This window comes from Strix aluco, chromosome 8 (assembly GCF_031877795.1).
Source record: "Strix aluco isolate bStrAlu1 chromosome 8, bStrAlu1.hap1, whole genome shotgun sequence".
Taxonomy (NCBI): Eukaryota; Metazoa; Chordata; class Aves; order Strigiformes; family Strigidae; genus Strix; species Strix aluco.
The window spans coordinates 24587177-24608687 of NC_133938.1; the positions used below are offsets into that span (position 1 = coordinate 24587177).

The 21511-nt window shown below is 37.1% G+C and overlaps 2 protein-coding genes across 6 annotated transcripts in view; both read left to right on the forward strand.

The window, feature by feature from the left end:
* DDX59 (DEAD-box helicase 59) overlaps window positions 1–4100 on the forward strand; it is a 28645-nt gene extending 24545 nt beyond the window's left edge. For all 5 annotated transcript variants that reach the window (XM_074832717.1, XM_074832718.1, XM_074832716.1 and 2 more), the window contains 4 exons: window positions 154–405; window positions 1270–1422; window positions 1911–2039; window positions 3762–4100. In XM_074832717.1, the coding sequence (XP_074688818.1) occupies window positions 154–405; window positions 1270–1422; window positions 1911–2039; window positions 3762–4025 (798 nt within the window). In that variant the 3' untranslated portion in view covers window positions 4026–4100. The remainder of the gene's footprint in view (window positions 1–153; window positions 406–1269; window positions 1423–1910; window positions 2040–3761) is intronic.
* Window positions 4101–4231: 131 nt separating this feature from the next.
* Window positions 4232–21511, forward strand: part of KIF14 (kinesin family member 14) — a 32140-nt gene continuing 14860 nt past the window's right edge. Inside the window, exons 1-17 of the mRNA XM_074832714.1 lie at window positions 4232–5313; window positions 8167–9367; window positions 9744–9998; window positions 11453–11540; window positions 13670–13768; window positions 15278–15330; window positions 15649–15679; window positions 16027–16134; window positions 16928–17044; window positions 17667–17785; window positions 18098–18270; window positions 18626–18773; window positions 18877–18940; window positions 19151–19335; window positions 20091–20193; window positions 20417–20577; window positions 21244–21391. Coding sequence (XP_074688815.1) covers window positions 8256–9367; window positions 9744–9998; window positions 11453–11540; window positions 13670–13768; window positions 15278–15330; window positions 15649–15679; window positions 16027–16134; window positions 16928–17044; window positions 17667–17785; window positions 18098–18270; window positions 18626–18773; window positions 18877–18940; window positions 19151–19335; window positions 20091–20193; window positions 20417–20577; window positions 21244–21391 — 2964 coding nt within the window. The 5' untranslated portion in view covers window positions 4232–5313; window positions 8167–8255. The remainder of the gene's footprint in view (window positions 5314–8166; window positions 9368–9743; window positions 9999–11452; window positions 11541–13669; window positions 13769–15277; window positions 15331–15648; window positions 15680–16026; window positions 16135–16927; window positions 17045–17666; window positions 17786–18097; window positions 18271–18625; window positions 18774–18876; window positions 18941–19150; window positions 19336–20090; window positions 20194–20416; window positions 20578–21243; window positions 21392–21511) is intronic.

Consider the following 21511-nt stretch of genomic DNA (forward strand, 5'->3'; position numbering starts at 1 on the left):
TTATTTTCTCACTTAGCTTTTCTTCTGACTGAAAATACTGCAATTTGGGTTATTACATGCCAATCATACAGTTTGTGGTTCTTCTGTTAGTTCAAGTTCAGGATTCTGCTTTTTCCTGAAAAATCTGATCTAAATCTAATCTTTTTCACTTAGGTGGATACGATGTTAAAAATGGGTTTCCAGCAGCAAGTGTTGGATATTTTGGAAGACATCTCTCAGAATCATCAAACCATACTGGTGTCGGCCACGATTCCAGTGGGCATTGAACACTTAGCAAATCAGCTTCTGCACGATTTTGTAAGAATAACAATTGGAGAAAAGAATCTGCCATGTTCCAATGTTCGCCAAATTATCTTGTGGGTAGAAGAACCATCTAAAAAGAAAAAGCTGTTTGAAATACTAAATGTAAGTGTAATATTTTTCGCATAAGAACAAATAAAATTATTCATGTCTTTACACATCTCTGTCAGGTTCTCACCTTTAATCTGTATGTAGTGAAGAAGTGGAGCGAGGTTAAACATATAACTACACTAACTAGTTCAGTAGTTCTGCAGTGTAAGAGCTTTAATAGCAGTTTCGGGGTTTACTCCACCCCTGTCACTCACACCTCCTTCTCTGCAGCAGCAAATTAGATTCCTGTGCCTGGGATCCAAGTTAAAAATTATCATTTTGATATTTTTTTTTGATTTGCAGTATGGCATCCCAAATATTTGTACTAGCTATCTGTGAGTGGTAGAGGAAGAGGACTTTCTTAAACTGTCATACCTGCTTTATGGCCTGGGAGTGGTTTGTCATTTTAAAAGTCATTAAAGAAAACAGTGAGAAAGCTATAAGTTCTTTCTTGAATTTTCTTTAGATGACTAATAATATGTATCTTTTATGAGTACTAATGGGGATGAATTTTGGAGTCTTGGCTGAGGTTATCCAAGAAGTAAATAAGAAGCTTTAACTGAACCTCAGAACTTAAAGTAGTTCAGAATTGTTATGTAGCGTTTGAGGAAACATAAAAGAAAGCTTTTGACTTGTAAAAAATGCATGTATTGATATAAACTTGGGTTCTGAGTCTACAAATCATTGTAGGTTTATGATGTACAAATTTGTATAGTTTCATAGCGTATATCCTGTTCCTTCTTATCTAGAGTCTAAAAACATTTATTCATCTTAAAGTCTTGTTAATATTAGAAATAATGAGCAGACGAAATTGAATTTGCTGATGATGAGCAGCAAACTATTGTAATACCTTCTTACATAAACTGTTTAATTTTACAGGATAAGAAACTCTTCAAGCCTCCAGTGTTGGTATTTGTGGACTGTAAGCTAGGAGCAGATCTGTTGAGTGATGCTGTTCATAAGATTACAGGATTGCAGTGTACAGCTATGCATTCCGAAAAGTCTCAGGTGGAAAGAACAGACATATTACAGGTTTGTACCTGCTAAAGTTATGGGGCTTTTAATAGATTTAAAATGTCCATTTTTTTTAAAAGGTGACTTAATTTGAATGAGTTAAGTCATGGTTTACTGCCTTTATGCAGTAAAACCTGGAGTATTGCTGTGGGAGAGGAGAGACGGATGGGACCAAGCAAAACTGTAGATAATCTGTTTTAAATGCAGATAAATACTGGAGACTATTGCCTAGGTTATTTGCTTTGAAATGGGAATTTAAATATGCATTTAACTGTAATTGATGATTTTTAAATTAAACTTGTGGTTTTGATCTCTCTTTAATTAGCTCCATGAATTATATTCCTATTTAAATCAAAAATACAGGGGGGCCATCCTGTCTTCTGCAATGGAATAATCCCACTAGGCGTGTTCTTATACCGTATAACTAACCCTAGCCTATGACTGGAGAGGTTCAAAATATAAATAAGGAAAAAAGAATTAAATTTTGTTTATTCCTCCCTTGCCAGGGATTACTTCAAGAGAAGTATGAAGTTATAGTAAGTACTGGAGTCCTTGGACGAGGACTTGACCTTGTCAATGTCAAACTGGTAGTAAATTTTGATATGCCTTCAAATATGGATGAATATGTACATCAGGTAAATAAATAAATTGCTAAAGCATTATTTGGAAAGCATACTGAAATATGACATCCACCTATGGAAATTTAAATTTAAATGTAAACATAAAGATTATTCTCTTCAGAATATGTTTTTATAGGAAAGGGAAGAAAGGTGCTTAATATCTCTTTCATAAGTCTCTTAAGTAAATTACTAAAATCTAGAACACTGTTCTTGTATCTCCTATACGTTACTAAAGCCTAGAACAGTGTTCTTCTATCAATAATGTTTGCAGTATTATTCTTCCTGTTTTGTACTCTCTTGTATCATTTTGTGTCTATAGAAAGCAGTTTTACCATGTTTTTACTGTCTGTGAAGAAAATCCGAATACCTGTCTTTCTGCTGCAGCTCATTTGCAGTGTGGAATATGCACGTAATCCAATCAGGAAACTAGTCATGAACTTTATTTTCATTCTCTCTTCCTACTCCAGTATCTCCTCTGATTTTTTTGCTGAGGATTTACTGCTTTAAAAAAGATGGTGTGTGGGTTGTGCATGTGTGTGTGTATTTATGTATGTGTGCGCACACCCCAACCCTTGTCTGGCTAGTGGATCAAGAGAACTAATTATTACCCTCTTTTGGCGCTCATGAAGGCACAGTACTTAATTACCATGTCCAGTTTTGAGACCATCAACTACAAGAAAAGCCAACAAACTGGAGAGAGTCCAGACAAAGGCAGGGGGCTGGCATGTGTGACACATGGAGAGGCAGAGAGAACTGGGCTTGTTTGGGCTGGAACAGAGATTTAATTGCTGTCTTCTGTTTGGTAATGGGCAGTTACAGAGGAGACAGAGCCAGACTCTTCTTGGGAGATGCATGGTGAAACGACGAGAGCCAGCGGTCACAACTTGCTGCAAGGGAAATTGTGGCCTCGTAACAATGAAAAATGTTTTTCACAGCAAGGGTAGTCAGGCAGTGGAACAGGCTGCCCAGAGAGGTGGTGGGATCTTTGTGCTTGGAGACGCTTGAAACTCCACAGGACAAGGCCCTGATCAAACCGGTCTAACTTTGAAGTTAGCCGTGTTCTGAACAGGTGGGAAGGACCTCTGGAAGTCATCCAGTCTCATGAACTCCTAAAGTATTCTGTGTTATGAACTGCAGTACACCTCTGTAGTTTTTACTTATCTTTCTGCTGAAGTTTCAAGCAAGTAGTAAATAAATAAAAATGGTCTTTCCTAGCATCAAAACTGTACCAATATTAACATACTATCTCTTCCTAAATAGAGGGTCTTTGTAGATGCTTTTCTAATTTGTTCAAGCACTGTGGATAATATTGATAAATAATTCTAAGTTACTAGAACATTGAAAGTAAAGGGCACTTTTATGGTCATGCTTGTACATATCGTGCTTGATACAAGATACCTGTATGTGGCATTGCTGTAATAAACATCTTTTAAAACACTTAGTTTGGACCAGACTTACTGTAAGCCTTTGCCCATAGGCTACAGCATATATTCAGTATCAGTATTGGACATCTGGTGTGTCCCAGAAGCAAGTCGTAATTTTAGATGCATTTAAGCTAAAGTTTCAGATCTGTGTATCCTGAATTCAGGAAACTTTTTAAAACTTTGAGGATGATATGAAGAGATTTGGCCTTATCACTTAGGTTAGTTGCTGTTTTATAACAGAAAATAAACTTTAGGGACATTTGAAGGACTTCATTTAATATTGATAACTTAAAACGAGTTTTTGCTTTTTCAGGTTGGAAGAGCGGGGAGGTTGGGTCACAGTGGAACTGCAATTACCTTTATCAATAACAACAGCAAGAAGCTCTTTTGGGATGTTGTGAAGAGAGTAAAACCAACTGGCACCATTCTTCCCCCACAGCTGCTTAATTCACCATATCTTCATGACCAAAAGAGAAGGGAACAACAGAGACTTAAACAATTACAGAATAGCCTTGTAACAGGAGATAATATTATGGACATTATTAGAAAACATGACAAAAATAATTCTCAGAGGTAATAAAGATATGTTTATAGTTATGTAATTATAATGAAAGTGTGATTAAAAATAAACATGGAATTATGATGCCTTGTATATTGCCTCTTTTAAGGAAGTTTATACCATTTTTTAAGGAGTCTCATTTTTATCTCATCTTTATTTTGAAATACAGACTGTTGTGTGTTTGAATTACAGTAGGGCCTAGTAAAAATATGCTATGTAACTTTTTCAAAACCAGTAGTCTTTGGTCTTACTCGCAGCATAAACTGAGAAGATACTCGATTTTAAGATTTCTGAATAATAATTTCTGACTTGTGAAACATACTCTTCTAGTAATTTTTATGTCATTATACTGAGTTAAGATCTTTGCAAAGGACACCCTCCACCCCACCCCCCAAAAAAAATTAGTGACAGATTAGTCTCTGCAAACAAGCCTCACTTACTTCCTGTTTGTTTACATAAAAGCTTCCACTGGGAATGTTTCTCTGATGCTCTATGGGGGTTCTTGTGAGTGTTTATACAAGTTACGTTTGTAAAGAGTACTGAAAGTTTAGTTTCTCCTTTATTCCCTGTGGATCAGTTAAAGTCCTACTCAAGCACTTTGTAACAGCAGAAATATGTGGTTATTAGTATAACTTCATTGTAGAGAAACAGTATAAACCTGTCAGGGGAGGCAGCGGGTCTGCCACAAGCCTGATGAAGAAGAATTTGGCCTTGAGAAGATTCCAGTGTACCCTTGAAAAGAGGAACGTTTGCTGAGTAAAAAAGATAAAAGGAGCTGTGAGCAAGGGAGCAGGATGGAGGAGCTGCAATTCTGCCCGTACTAAGGAGCAGAGAAGAAGAGTAAAAGTCAACCAATAGCCATGTTGAAAAACAACTATGTCACCAATCAAAGGAGCACACGGCTTTGTAAAGCAGATAGAAGAGCATAGATAATAATGATTAGACATCTTGTCTGCACCAATCGCTTGTCATGTCCATCTCTACCATGACATAAACCATTTAAGTTAAATAAGAAATTTGTGTTCTTATTTAATGAAACATTATAGTTAATGTATACCTGATCGTATTTACTACTCATTTAAACATTACTTGCCATGGTCTGACACCAGACGCTATTTCATTTTTTTGAGGCAGTGAGACCAAAACTGTATTAAGATAGTGTTGTACAACTTTCCATCCAAAGTCTGAGATGAGTCATAATCAAAACTTTTTTTTTTTTTTTCTTTTAGGCTGAGGTTTGAGAGGTCAGTTTTATCAGATGCTGCTTTAATGCATCATCCCTTTTTGGCAGACTGAGATGTCCCAGGTACTTAGATATTGGCCCTGTGCATATAATCTCTGCTCCAGCCCAAACAAGCCCATTCTCTCTGCCTCTCCATGTGTCACACATGCCAGCCCCCTGACTTTGTCTGGAGTCTCTCCAGTTTGTTGGCACAATATGATAGATGGTCTTTGGTAGCAAACTAATTTTTAAAAGCTTAGTAGCTGCTTATTTTTTTTTCCTAACTAAACTCTAAAAGAGTAGGTTTTAGCTGCTAAAAGACAGATGACGTAAATGGGGCACTGGTGGCAGGGATTCTTTTAACAATAACAGATTTATATAGTTATTAATGAAAAACTCCTACTATGAATTGTGATAATCTGAAATACGATATTTATTATTTTTTCTACTGTTTTCTATGGACTGTTGCTACTACTTTAACATAATCTGATACGGTGAAAAACCTCAGGTTTTTAATTTGCCCCTCTTCCCCCCCTTGGTGTTTTGTCTCCCTCTGCTGTTGTTTTAAAAAAGGTTTCCGTATGAACTCAGTTGTACAGTATTTATAAATGCCAAATCTTTTATAAAACGCCTTTATCCTTCCACAAGGGACCAGTTTGTATTACTGGTGGAGATTTCGTGAAGTGGTACTTGATAATCTTTCTGATCCTGCGGTGCTCAAACCTTTCGCTAATCGCGCGCTTTCTGAGGGTCAGCTGGTAAGCGCCGCGGTCCACATGCAGCCCGGGGCCCGGGCACGGCTCCCCGCCGGGGGCCGGCTCCGTTAACGGCCGGGCGGGAAGAGCGGGGCAGTGCCTGGGGTAGCGCCGGGCACTTCAGGGGGCACCGACTGCGCCGAGCTTCCTGCCCCTCGGCCGCCGGCAGCGCGGCCTCCGGGGGGGAATCCCTTCCGACAGGCCCCGGCGGTCTGTGCCTGGCAAGGACCCGCGGCCCTGAGGGGGCGCCCGGGCGGCGCCCTGGCCGCCGAGGAGCGCGGGGCCGCGCCCTGTGACGCGGTGCTGGCGGGAGCCAATCCCGGCGGGCCCGGGGCGTTCAAACGGGGCAGGGAGCGGGCGCGATCTGCGGGGCGCGCGGAGCGGAGCGCGGCTGGTGGGTGAGCTGAGGGGGGACGGGGTTTCCCTGGGGCGTCCCGAGGGCCTGTGGCTGGCCGCGGCACGGGGGGGGGGATTGTTTCGGGAAGCGCAGAGCTGGGTCGGCGGGGCGGGGTGGCGAAGGCATTGCGCCGCCGAGTACCCCCCGGGTTGTTACTCAGCCGCTGCTTCTCTCTCGCCTCTCCCTGAGGGCGCGGGCGGGCTCGGCGGCCCGGCGGGGCTGAGGGGCCGCTGCAGCGGGGCGGTCGGGAAACAGATCCGTGGCTGCGCCGGGAGTCTGACGGGGGCTGGCCTGAAGAGGGTAGGTGTGCTGGCGGAGAGCAAAGCTGTCCACTGCTCCTACGCTTTCACTCAGTTTTGAGCGCTGGGGTTCCATCAGCAATTAGTATTTGTAATCGATTAAAAAGGAACGATCGTGCTTCTAACAACGTCTTGAACCTTACTCCTTTTTTTAGAATGAGGAGCTTTTAACGGGGAGATGAAGCACGGCTATAGCGACAGGAGGGGGAACTGTTCTTACACTAGTTATTTTAAAGCTGAATGGAAAAGATGGGCTTTCAGAAAACGCTGGAGTACCTCGTGGCTTACAACCATGTTCCTTTATTTACTGACTGCTAGATGGAATCACAAAATGTGTTTTTTACAACTCAAGTAACTTTAGTTTCCTGTATCAAACTGGATTGCACAAGAAATACACTCTGGTCTGAAATTCTTGAAACTTTCCTCATAACGTGAGCTATGAAAACTTTGTGCAGTTATGACACATGTAGAAGTGGATATAATTGCATAATTTCTGAGAGTACTTCAGAAGCTGTAACTTGAAAGTGTAGCATTAAAAGTAACTTCTATTGGAGCAATGGCTAAACAGTTGCTTCTACATCACTTGCTCTCATCTTGCTTCTTTCCCTTTTTTTCCCTGACCATCTGCTGCTTTTGTTAATGATATATGCAAGTTTTGAAGGATCTAAGCCAGGTGACTTTGTTGACATTTAATAGCAAATTAATTGCAGCTGGCAAGTGTGTAGTAGGTAGTGATGTCAAACCTGGAACAACCCAATAACTCTGATGCATACGCAACAGTGAAAGCATACTTTTCTATACAGATTGATTATGTATGGCTTTCTAAATATTTACATGTAGAAAGGATGTGGAACACATGTTACAGTTTTCTTCTGTCCACTAGGCTTAGGTATCTTTGTTTTGCTATGCATGTATGTACTACAGTGAACTAAAATAGTGTTCAAACATATTGTGATAGTCATCTTTATTAACTGTACTACTCTGACAGTGGGTTTTATATATCAAGATCCTGAAAAAAATCTGCTTTTTGTTTTCACAGATTTCCTATTCAACGTTAATAATTTTGTTGTTCTACTGGAGTCTGTTAGTTGTGAAACACTAAGCATATAAATAGTTGTGAGTAAATGGAGGCACTATCTTGAATTTCCTTTCTTTAGGGATCGTGGTAGATCATTTGGAAGAAGTGTTCCTGGTGATTTTTGTTGATAAATAGTTAGATCGTTCTTTGTGCTAACTGGTGCTTCTTCATGATGTTTGGTTTACTTTCCGAAAGAAATCATAGAACTCAATAAATGGAACCAAACAGCTTGTTATTGGTGGAAGCAGTCATTCAAATATAAAACTCTGGAGGTGAAACAGGCTACTAATGGTTACTAATGTTTGGGATCATGTATTTACTACAGTATATATAAAGAGCTCCCCATGCACTGAAACATAACTAGCACTGGGCATGAGCATCATAAAAATTTTTCCTTTGTCTCCCCAGATTACTTAAGAAGAAACAACTAGGAATAACCTTGTGGGAAAGGTATTGTACTTAGTAAAAACCTAATGTTAACTTGCTAGAAGACGAAAATGCCTATTTACACAGTTCCTGCGAGAAGCCCCTCAGAGGCACGACGTACGACATCTTTGCAGAAGACTTCTTCACAGAATACATTTACAAGCAGCAAAGCATCTGGGCAGCAGCTGAAATCACAGGTGTCAGGAGAAGAAAAGGATGGTCTGCTCTCATGTTCTCAGGATAAGACTGAGGAAATAAATAGGACCTACGTGATTTCAGCCTGTAAAAAAGTGGGTGACACATCAACTACATTTAAACCTGAAGGCAGATTAACACTCCAGAGGAGAACTGGAGCAAGCAAAAAACCAGTGTCCAGTAGTGAACAACTGCATGCAAACACAACACAGGGCATGGAAAATACACAAACGGAGAAAAGACTTACTCTGCAGAGGCGCGTGAGGACTGGCTGCATAGAGAAGAGTAAAATGAATCAGAATACTGTACCTGGAATAGAAGAGAATGACTCTGCTCCACAAAAAAATTACAGGTTTGCACTTCCACCAAATATTAATAATAATGATACCTGTGATGTTAAACCAAGCTTTAAGTTAGTTGAGGGTCAGTCAAGTACAAAGTCGGAGTGTCACCTGAACAGCAAGGATTCCTTTGGCTTTGTTGATGGTCTGTGTGAAAATGATAGCTGCATGCATTTAAAATATAGGACAAATGCTGCTGACACAAAACTTCAAAATGAAGTTCCTAAATCAGAACAATTAGTTACCTCAAAATATATTAACAGGGTATCAGGAGAACTAAATGAAAAAGGCAATATAAATAAACTAGCTGGAAAGCAAAGGATACAACACTTCATTATAAAACATAACAGTTTGGAAAGACCAAGGACACCAACAAAAGGTTCAACAGAAGGATTTAAGCTTACACCAAAGAACAGTATTTCTCAGGATCAAACACTTCTGTCCGCTTCAAAGAAACGAATGCCTCATCTTCAAATTTTATCCAAAAACAAAACTAGTGTCTCCAGCTCTCCTTCTGTGAGTGGAAGTTTAAAACCAGAACAGAACACAGAAACTCTAGCTGAGAGCAGTAGCACTGAGAAAGATGTTTTCAAAGTGGCAAACAGCAAAGTAATTGTAGCTGTGCGTGTACGGCCTTTCACTAACAGGTTTGTATCCTGGACTTATTTCTGGTACTAATAGTAGCTTTTATAGTGTATGTTGATTCCTGCTTTGTATTTTCTGACTTGTTTAATTATTGGCCCAATAAGCATACATACTTTGAAATTAGCCGATATTTCATGCAGCATTAAGGTAAAGATTTTAAGAAGTCGAATTCACTATAGGCGTTTGGGGCTATTTTTTACATATTCATTAACTGAAGTATTTTGAGCTTGAATACTTTGTATGTTCATCAAACAGTTTTTTTAACAATGATTACCGAATGTTTTATTTTCCATAAGGCAATTGATTGAAATGACTAACTTAAAGCATGTAGCTTATGTTTTTTAATTTTTTAATTTTTTCCCCCCCCTGTCCATTCAGAGAGAAAAATGAAAACTCCCTCCCTGTAGTCTCCATGAGTGGTTCAGAGACAGCTGTACGAAATCCAGCCACAAACCAAGTTTACAGCTTCAGTTATGACTTCTCTTTCTGGTCTTTTGACAAGTGTCATCCTAATTTTGCAAGCCAAGCAGTGATCTATAAAACGTTGGCAGTGCCGCTCCTAGAAAGAGCTTTTGAGGGATATAACACTTGTCTTTTTGCTTATGGGCAGACTGGTTCTGGCAAATCATACACGTAAGTTCATAATAATAATTGTTAAAATTCTGTAGAAGCCGCTTTTTATGCAGTGTAAAGGCGTGAAAAGAGACTGTATGGAATTGATTTCATAGTTATTGAACTCTTAAAATGTTTTTGCATATTTCAAAACAATTAAAACAATATTTATAATAATTAAGACAAAGCTAGGTGTAGAATATTTTTATGTATCGGACACTGATCTTTCTCTACTCTAGTGAAGAAAAAAAACCCCTTTTCAGAGATTTTGATGAAGGAAAACCTTTATTAATGCTGAGATCTTCTCAGACTCTCCCAGTGCTATTGTTCACCCCTGTTATTTTGTGCATGAAGTGACATGTTCTGAAGTATTGTATGGTTTTTGGACAAGACCTTTAAGAGATCATTCTAATTGTGGTCCTGTTTCAGAACAGAAATAAATGAAGCCAGATGCTGTTGACACTGTGTACTTGAAATCTAATATTTACACAAAGTAAACCTAGACAAGTTACATTTTGAGGGTTTATAGCCAATTTATATATACCTTGTGTATATTTTTCAACAGAATTCCTCATGAACTGTTTTGTTTCCAAGGATGCATCTATTAGAATCAGTTCTATGAGCTTTGTAATTCCCATGAGGTACTATAGACTTTTATACATGTAGTTGAAGACCACAAATGTTTCTAATCAATTTATCAGAATTTTAATCTTTCTTTTCAATTTATAATAGCTATAGAATTTATAAAGAAGTAGGAATTGCCTTTAAAGGGGAACCCGATTTTTACTTAGAATGTTTATTTACCTTGGCCTAAAAGAAAGTTATGCTCAGTATTGCAGTTCTTATCCTATTTGTAGGGTAGTTGTTTGTTGTTTGTTGTCTTTTCCTCCACCTTCAGGTAAACAGTTACTTACCTTCACCCCTTTGTATTTTAAACAAAGCTAAAATTAATATCGGTAATAACTGTGTCCTCAAGTCAAGTGTACTCAACAAATTTCTGCTGACAACTATGTTGTGCAGGTGTGTGTGTCTCTAGACTGTAGCTGAATTAGTCCAACACAGTGGTTTTCTGCAGCGGTAGAACTAGACAGGAAAGAAGTATGCCAGAGGTGGAGAGGGGCTTAGGTTACCACACTGGCACTGTGCAGAGAACATAAAATGCATGCATGTTAGGATAGCAAATGTCTACAGGCTTACTGTTTATAGTGCAACTCACTCTTCAGTTGCTGTAGGGTTTTCATTTTACTTAGGTTTTCAACCCATTCCTCAATGGATGAGTTAGAAAAGATCTCTGGACATCACCTTGTCCAACTCCTGCTCAAACAAGCACTATCTTAGATCAGGTTTATTTCTGTTGCTTATTATTTCTATAACTTCAAAGCATATGGGATTTCAACTTGAGCACTATACAATTAATATTAAAACTAGCTATAGAGAGTTATAAAATTGAACTAGTGGTTTTTTTGTAACTACAGGATGATGGGATTTGATGAAGACAGAGGAATAATTCCAAGACTTTGTGAAGATCTTTTCACTCAAATAGCACAAATGGACAAGCAACAGGTGGTATGCTTATGCTGTTGACCTTACACTGAATTATGAGGAAACTCATGCCTTTCAGTATTTTGATACCACTTTCATTCTTTCACTTTATACCTTAGTGCTGATTCATTTATTAATGTCTGTATTCTTTTGCTGATTCAAATCTTATTTCTGCTAGTAGCTCTGATTAACAGTGTTCCTTAAATAGTCAAAATCAACATTGTTTTGTTTCTTTAATGACAATAATGTAAAAAAGAAATATGGGCATGCTATTTCTGATGTGTCATTAGGCAAGGATTCTTTCCTCTTCATAGTATGTCTTATAAGATAAGATTTATGTAAGGAAAGGTGCAAAGAAATCCTAGTGGGTTTCATACTTTCAATGGAGGCATATAAAACAGAACTCAAAAAATACGAATTTATCTTTAAACATTGTCACATAGCAAAGCAAAATACGCTTTAATAGTATTCTAATTCTAGTATTGTAGCTCAGTATTCTTGCTGAAATAAAAAAAAATCAACTATCCCCACCTGGATTTTTTTTAAGACTTTAAAATTTTCATTGTAAATAATGTTTTGTTTCCCTCTCTGTATTGAGAATAGATCTTTATTTGTACATAACTCCATATGAAAGAGTAGCCTTCTGAGAGGGGGTGGGAATGTTTCATCTGATCACAAAGTATTTGGATTTGAATTCCTGTCCTACACCTATAGTATATGGATTTAAAACCAGCAAAGTGATAATCCTTTCCAGAGTGTTTTAACAAAGGGTTACATTCTGTTTCTGCCCCAATTAATTGGTGTAGTAATGGTAAACTTACAGAATCATAACTGGGGACACAACTAACTTAAACTCTTAAAAAATTCTTTTAAACTACTCATTTCATAACTTAAGAAGAAAAGACCCAAGCTAAGAATGCAGGTATGCAGGGTGTTTGTGGGAATTCTTCAAGTATATTTATTTTTCTGTCTGACTGTGAAGGCTTTTCTAAGACTGAATTTCTGGGACAGAAACATTTTTTGAAGACCCAGCTTGACTCAGTACAGCGCCTGAGATTTGGATCGTGCACATAAAGCTTTCTGTGCTAATAACACAAACGATCATTTGTGGTTAGAAACCCTGAATTTCTCTTAAAATTGTAAAAAGGATTAGAAACATATTTATGCTCTTTCTTGGATAAGGAATATCTGATGCAAAACATGCTGGGGACAAAGGCTGTTCTTCATATTCTTTTTCTCTGTATGTTTGTCCATGTGTGTAAGGACTGTCTCACAGGTCAGTAGACCTTAACATTCATCTAAGCTTATGCAGGGAAACTTTTCAATTTTTAACTATTCCAAATTTCGTTATTGATTTATTCTTGACTTTGAATCCTAATACCAGTGAACATGTAATATTCTGTAGATTTGATAGACACCGAGAAATCTAAGAAGGTTATTTTTTATTGAGTTTGTCTAGAGAGTATAACTTCTAAAAAATGCAGAGCTGCTAGATATGTTTGTTATTCCTTTGGTTATGCATTGTGAATAAGTGATTCTGTTGCTGCAAATTGTCTCAAATCTTGTATTTCTGACTGCAGTTTTAGTTTTTCTTCAATCATTCTTTTCTCTTAAAGAAAATTGCATTTTATTTAAAAAAGAAAAAAAAAAAGACTTGGATGCCTTCAGAAGAAGGAGATATGTTTTCATGGAAATTTGTTGTTTTTTTAAAAATTGCTGTAGGTAGAATCAAGGTTTATCTTTCCATTAAGTTATTCTGTTCCATGTCGGGATGTTGAGAACATCAATCCATGCCTTCTCTGTTACATGTATCATGCTGTAGAAGCACGATCCTAAAGGGAATGAGACTAGTGCAGGTGCAAACAAAACTATGGTTTCATGTACTAAAACATCTGAGGTGGATGTATATACTTTTTTTTTTGCTTTAAGCTTGATATCTATCATCTGGGAATGGATGGAATTCCAGTAAATTGTATTGGTAATAGCAGATCTATGGTTTAGGGTATCGTTTATCTTGGAAAGCACCTTCAGTACAAAAGTTTCTAATGTTGAATAGCAGGATCTGGCAATCTGGGTTAATTTTTGAAATAAAGGATGATGAAAGGATATGTGGATTATATCAATAACTCTTCTATTATTAATTTTATTAGATTTTGTATCATCTTGAAATGAGCTTTTTTGAAGTATACAATGAGAGAATTCATGATTTGCTTGTCTTTAAAGCTGAAAGTGGACAGAAGAAACAACCAGTAAGTTGCTCCCAAACAAGTATGTGTGTAATCTCAAAGTAGTGACATCTATTCTGTAAACAAAAATGCACAAATGACTAGTGGTCGTTTTGTTATCCAGGTACCTTAGATTGTTGTGAATAATAGGATTATATTATAGGAGCAATTAAAAAAAATCTCACTATATGGCTTCAAGCAAAATGCTTGGTACTTCAGAAATGCGAAGGCAAAAAAATCTTGCTGAAATAGGAACAAAACAATTCAGTAGAATCTCTTAAAATTGTTGTTAACATCTCACCTTATCTGCGAAATGAAGATGATCCTATCAGTTTTTATGAAAAGTCTCTTAGAATATTATTTATCTAAATATCCAGATTATATTAAGAGTTTTCTGTGCAAATATAATTTGAGTTATAATCTTGTAATTTAGATGGAGTTCTAAAATGAAAGGATGACAATGTGAGGAGTCTTACAATGGTGTTTGGGAGGAGGAAAAAAAGTGTTTGCCCTATTGTATTTGATCCATCAGTGTCCCCAGTTCTCGGCACTACTGGAATGTCCATTCACTTTATCTAATTGCAGTCCATAAAAAATGTTAATATTTGCAAAGGGAGAATTCTTCCTCACTGTTTCTTCTGCGTATTTACATTGCCCAGCTACAGAAAACTCCTATCATATACGATCTTAGCCCAAAGATGGATAATATCTTTCAGGTTCTTTGCCCTGGATTATTTACTGCTTAGAGCCATGGGCACTGTCAGGAAGCTCTTTTTTTTTTCCCTGTTGGTTGTCTGCTTCCCAAGAAGCTGGAGGAGGGGCAGAAGGGGTTGAAATCAGTGGCCTGATTAACTAGTTATGCATCACTAGTTTAGCTAGTTTTCAGTGCTTGTGTGTTAGAACATGTAAAACCATGAATTAAGGAGATTTGTTTTAAGTAGGGGATGTAGGGAAGGAATTTGTCATGTTTTATTTATTAAAAAAAAAAGTAACATACTGAATGCAATACTGACCACTTGTGTGTAAACTATGAATATTAGATTATGATAAGGAAGATATACTACATTCAACTTGCTGTTGAAATAAGTCTTTTATTCTAAACTTGGAACTTATGTGGACTACTTACATAGAAGTAAAGACTATACTATCTTGTTTATAATAGGAATGCTTTCCTCTGAGTTCTGTCAGTGATTTTGAGCTAAGCTATTTAACTTAGAAACATAATAGATCTATGCTGCAGTAAAGTGTTTTGTTGGTTTCTTCTATAAATATCTTGTATAAGATACATGTTCTTGCAGTTAGCTCTGAGCAATGGCCTAGTGCAGTCTGCTGTGATTTCTCAGGCAGCTGGAAAAATTCAGTTATAGGTTTTTTTTCCTGAAAATATTCTAAATGACTCATGTTAAGTTTTGCTGATAATAAATGTCATACTAGGGATGTGGCTAGACTTACTTTTAATGTTAAGGTATTCCTGAGTGCTAGGTCTAACTAATGTACTCCTAATAATTTTACTTTTAAAATTATTCTCACCAGCTTCGTGTAAGAGAACACCCAGTGTTAGGACCATATGTGGAAGGCCTGACAGTGTAAGTCTGAACTGTTCTCGTTTTAATAGATGTATGGTGTAATCCTAAAAGCATGAGTACTCACCAGTAAATTAGGCAAGATCTTAGTATCGTGTAGTTTTACAAAAATGCGTACCAATGTCCAGCTTGACTTGACCTATTTCCTTTAGTGTATTGCTTTAGTGAAATAAGTGTGTGGAAGTCTCAAGACAACTGGTGCTTTCATGGTCTATTTGTATTTTGTCTGTAACTGGGGAAATATTTCAGAACTCAGGCAGCAGGGAAAATTGTAGAAAGAAAACAGTCTGAATCCAAACTTTTCTTTTTCCCCCACCTTAGGAATGTTGTCAGTTCTTACTCCGATATCCAGGTAAGACTTATTTGGTTACTAAAAGGGAATACAAATATTTCTTCTTTCACTGCTTAAAACTAAATTCCATGGATGGGAAGAAAATGCTTTACAGCCTGCCAAGTAGTCTATGATATTTCAGCTGTGTTTGTAAAAGGATAAGGAAGACTACTCCTATATAATGGAGCTAAGTAGATGCATACAGGCAAGTGTCACTCTCTTCACATGGTTATCTCTTAAACTTAAGTTTTAATTCCTCCCTTATGGAATCATCATTTGTGTTATAACTTTATTTTCAAACATTTTAATCTTCAGTTAGCTACCCAAAGTAGGTTTTGGTTTCACATCTTGACTTTTATTTCTTACAGAGTTGGCTTGAACTAGGAAATAAGCAGAGAGCAACAGCTGCTACAGTAATGAATGACAAGAGCTCTAGATCTCATTCTGTCTTCACCCTTGTCATGACTCAAACCAAGGTATTGTGGCGCGTTTTATATCTGTTCAAACTGGGTAGTAAAATGTTGTTTTGTGTGCTGCCTACAAAACTGTTGTGAGAATATAATTGAAGATGAGTAAAGCACAGGACATTTTAACGTGGCTTTCTACACAGCAAAACTTGTTTTATTTTACATGCTTTGAGTAGATTCTACTGCCTCTGTGCTACATATATTTATAGCAGCAATATAAACGTGTCTAGACTGGCAGATCTAGGAGTAGTTCCAAGCTTTTGAGGAGTGTGAGTTTTGAGATGTAACTGGAATCCAAATTGAGGCCAAACCTAGTTTCACACTGCTGCCAACACATTTTGGCTTCTAAGAAGGTTAGGCTGTGCAAGTTGAGATAGATGTGCCGAGTTCCTGCAGGGGATGAGCTGGGACAATGGTAGGAGAAGCAGTTTCTGAGAAGTCCTGAAAAGTCCTGAGACTTTTCCATTGACTACTTAGCTGATCATCATTGCTCTAAGTCAGTAACACCTTACTGATTTCCATGGCTACTGGATAGCTGCAGTAGTCAACTACAGATGCAAACCCATAGTTTGCTAATCTGTTGTGTTTGCAGTTTATGCGTATACAGTTATTCAACTGCAAACAATCGATACGATGGTTAAGACTCTGAACATGGTCTCCTTCAAGGGATGTACATGAAAGTCAAAAAGTAAATGGAAGTGTCAATTTTTAAATCCATTTGAAGTGAACAGCTTGTTAGACTTCTGCTTGTCCTCAGCCTTTTTTTTTTTAGTTTGAATGCAAACATCTTCCCTTTTTCCAGGTAGAATATGTGGATGAAGAACAATGTGATCGTAGGCTTACCAGTCACATAAATCTCATTGATCTAGCTGGCAGTGAATGCTGCTTAACAGCTCAGACCACTGGAGAAAGGCTGAAGGTAAACCAATATTGGAAATCTGTAGAAAAGAAGGGACTCCAAAGAATACCCCTGAACTCCAAAGCACCCTCTGCCTACCAGGACTCTTGGGCAGGAACTTTACTTAATATGGATGTGTAGCCCTTATGCTTATATGTACTGGATAGCATTTTGCTAGTGAGGGTGGGTAGCCCTGAGAAGCTGTTTTGCCTGTGCAGTATAGCAGGCCAGATCTTGCTGAGAACAGCATTCCCATGCTGTGCAGGCCTAATGATCCTTTAGAAGGAATGAGAAAAAACTGTCCTCATGACTTTCCATTCATGAATCAAATATTTCATGGAGTTGAGGCTTGCCCCTTTTTTGGGGATTTAAGTAAATAGTTTCTAATAAGAAGCTTTCTTTCAAGCTGCCTTCATAAGTTTGAGGGTTCTTAACAGTGCTTATTTTAAAGCCAGGATCTCTGTTTTTGCAAATGAAGATCTTCTAGGATATTCCTGCATCTTTTTTTAATCAGTGGTGGCATTTAATATCATACAGCTGTGCCATATTTTGAATAAGCACAATTAAATCAACAGTACAGTCAATAACATCACACAAGAAAACACAACTATACTATAATTATTTTTATTTTTACTTTGTGTAGGAGGGTGTGAGTATCAATAAATCACTGTTAACCCTTGGAAAGGTTATTTCTGCACTTTCTAAACAATCTCGAAATGGAAAGAAAACTTTTGTTCCTTACCGGGAATCTGTCCTTACTTGGTATGTATACTTCAGAATTTTTTATATAGAAGTAAAAGTTTTCTCAGATTGTTGATTCCTCTTCTATTCAGGAGGCATCACTTCCTTTCCTTCCCTCCCTCTCTCTCAAATCCATGGAGAGAAGAAATTAGCCTGTTACATCAGGTAAAGAGCAAACAGGACCTTGGTTTGTATTTTAAGTAGCTAACAATCACTCTCAAATAAGTAGTAAGACCCTAGGTATTTTGTATTTAATCTGTTCAGATTGAGAAGTTTAATTTTTCTTTTTATGTGGGGGCCGGGAATTGACTACTTCTCTCCTTTTGAATGAAGGTTGTTAAAGGAAAGTCTTGGTGGAAATTCACAAACTGCTATGATTGCCACAGTGAGTCCAGCTGCCAGCAGTACAGAAGAAACACTCAGCACTCTTCGCTATGCAAAACAAGCTTGTTCAATTATCAACATTGCTAAAGTAAATGAAGATGTGAATGCCAAGCTAATCAGAGGTGAGGCTGACATCTGCAGTCTTTGAGGGTTTTTCATTTACATGTGTGTTTAACTTACTGCTCCATAACAGTTGTTACTACTACTAATCTATTGTGTTGACTGACCACTTGCCAACTATGCTAATACACACAACCTAGGATATCTTCCTTTTAATATTATTCTTTTGGGACCTTTGGTTTTTTTGGCCAAAGTTCAGATGATATCAGAGGCTACACTTGAGAACCTGGAATGGGGATAGGTGTTTAATTTTTAATTAAATAACAGGATGAATTTTCTAGTGTTGTACTAAAATGTCTAAATGCTGTTTTGTCTTTATTTTTTGTGTGTACTGTGTGTGTGGTTTGTCTAATGGAGAATTGAAAGCTGAAATTGAAAAACTGAAGGCAGCTCAGAAAAGTGCTCTGAACACTGATCCTGAAAAATACAGACGATATTTGCAGGAAATAACATCTCTGAGGGTGAAATTGCACCAGCAGGAGAGGGACATGGCAGAAATGCAAAGGTCAGGCAGTTGTTAATGTCTTACTTAAAAACAGAAAGAATAAAATTTATGTGCTGAAATTTTCTCCTAATATGTTGTGTTATTTTCCCCTTAATATATTAAGGGCTTGGAAGGAAAAATTTGAACAAGCAGAAAAAAGGAAATTAGAAGATATAAAAGAATTGCAGGTACATTTTCTTACTTTAATTCACTTTCTGTAGAAGATAGTATAGAAAATACAACATCAGCAAGCCTTGCAGAAGAGTTAGAGTAGCTGTAAGATTTGGTTTCCCTAATGCTATTCTTTTAACGGACTACTGTGACTTGAAAAAATTTAATATAGATATTTGAATGCACAAAGTAAATTGGTTTTTTATGTGGTGCTCTCTTTTATCTAGAAAGCAGGAATTGCATTCAAAATGGACAATCATTTACCAAACCTTGTCAATCTTAATGAAGATCCTCAGCTTTCTGAGGTGCTATTGTATATGATCAAGGAAGGAGAAACCACAGTTGGAAGGTATACACCAAATTCGAAACATGATATCCAGCTTTCCGGAGTGCTAATTGCTGATGACCATTGGTATGTAGTGTTCTTTTTACACTTGAAGTGAGAGCAGGGAATACTTCTCACCCTTCCCTTCTTTTGGAGTCACTCTTCCTTCTGGCAGTAACAAAATACAGTTTTCTAACCAGGAAAATACTCTTTAAGGATAATTTTTGTACTGTTTAATGATTAAGGTAACTTCCTTCTGTTCCCTCTAGAAATCTGTTAACCAAGGTTGTTTATAGGTTCGTTTCATTCATGTAGCAAAATTTTCTATTTGTGCAGAAATGCTGGAGGAGGGCCTGATCAAATGATGCTGTATATAATTCTGTTACATCAAGTTCAATGGAAAAGTGACATGCCTTGATAGTTCTTACTTAAAACTAAAAACAGAGAGCAACTTGGCCATATTGCAGAAATATTGTTTAAAGTGGATTCCATGCAATTAGTCCTAGACAAAATGCTCTAAGAAACTTAAGTAATCAGTTACTAAAAACACGAAAGATGTGGATGTGTTGGGAAATTAAGCATTATCAAAGAAATGCTCAGATGATGGAGTATTGTAGTAATTTTTTAGCAGTGAATTCTTCTTGGATTTAAGTATTGATTCTCTTCCAAAATATATGTTGTCACTCACTAATTATGTATGTTGTAACTAAATAGTATGAAGATAATCCACATCTGGAAAAACTGTAACAGGACACTATCTAAAGCATGAGTTTTAGTCTATTAAGAAACATTATTTGCAATTAACATGAGCTGCTAATATCACAAATGTTTCTTGTTTTCAGTGTTATAAAAAATACTGTTGGAAAAGTGACTATTATTCCACTAAGAGAAGCAAAGACATACGTAAATGGGAAATGCATTTTAGACCCAACAGTTCTGCATCATGTAAGTAATGGATTTGGTAACAGTAATATGTGTGTGTGTGTATTTCTTGGCTTTGCTAATATTACAACTTCAGACTGCAGGTTTTCTTAGAAGGCTCTGAAACTGTATATATTTGCTTTTTCTTCTCTGATTTCTAGCCCCACCTGCTATGTTTTAAGCACTGTAAATTTGCTTATAAATCTAAAAGTTATAGAACAAACTTTCCCCCCCGCTTTCCCAATAGGGTGATCGAGTGATCCTTGGGGGAGACCATTATTTCAGGTTTAATCATCCAGTAGAAGTTCAGAAAGTTACAAGGCCATCTTGTGGGACTATGTTTTTGCATGATGGTCAAAAAGATTTTGAATTTGCAAAGAATGAGCTGCTTATTGCACAGAGAACACAGTAAGTATTGTATCTTCTTGTTCTAAAAATAAGTTCAGTTGTTAATGCAACCGTGCAATAAGTTTAAGAAACGAGAAATTTAAGATTATTAATTATTTCACAATAAGGGAAAGTTGGAAAATAGTGAGGTTATTGTGAATTCCATTTATAATGGAAATGGAAGTTCCAGACTTAGGTGGAATGAATGTGTACCTTAGGAAAATGAGAAGAACCCCAAGTCACAACCTTGGTCTTCTGTGATGGTGGAAAATTTGAGAGACAGTAAAGTGTTTTGTACTTGTTTCATTCCTGGGAGTTATTAAACTGCAAGACTCAAGATGCAGACTTAAGATGCAGAAAAGTAAATTTTATGTGTTTTAGTGAGTTTCTATTAAAGTACTTAATTTTGTGAAAGGGGCATAAAAAAATAAATATGGAAATCGAGTGGACTTTAAAATTCTGGAATATCTTCCATCTCTGCCAGTGTCTACATTTTCCCTATGAAATAAAAAATATCTACATAAAGTGTAAAAGTCGTTCTTAAAAAAAACCCCACAAAACAAACCTTCATATCCTTATTGTTAAAATTGGAGGCTCCTGTCATGATAGAAAAAAAGTTTATGATCTCTATGCAGCCTATAGGAGATTAAAGCCAGCATTCTGAATGTGTGATACCTCCACTTGTAGGCTTGAATCAGAAATTGAAGAGGCACGACTGAAAGCCAAGGAAGAAATGATGCAAAGTGTCCAAATTGCAAAAGAGATGGTTCAGCAAGAACTAGCCTCACAAAAAGAAGCTTATGAAAGCAAAATAAAATCACTGGAAGCAGAGGTGGTAAGTTGACATTGTATCATTACATAAAACAAAACAAACTGTAGTATGGGGTTTCTGTTTGTTTCTTGTTTGGTTTGTGTTTTGTTTTGTTTTTTTGTCTTGCTTATTATAACAGGATCT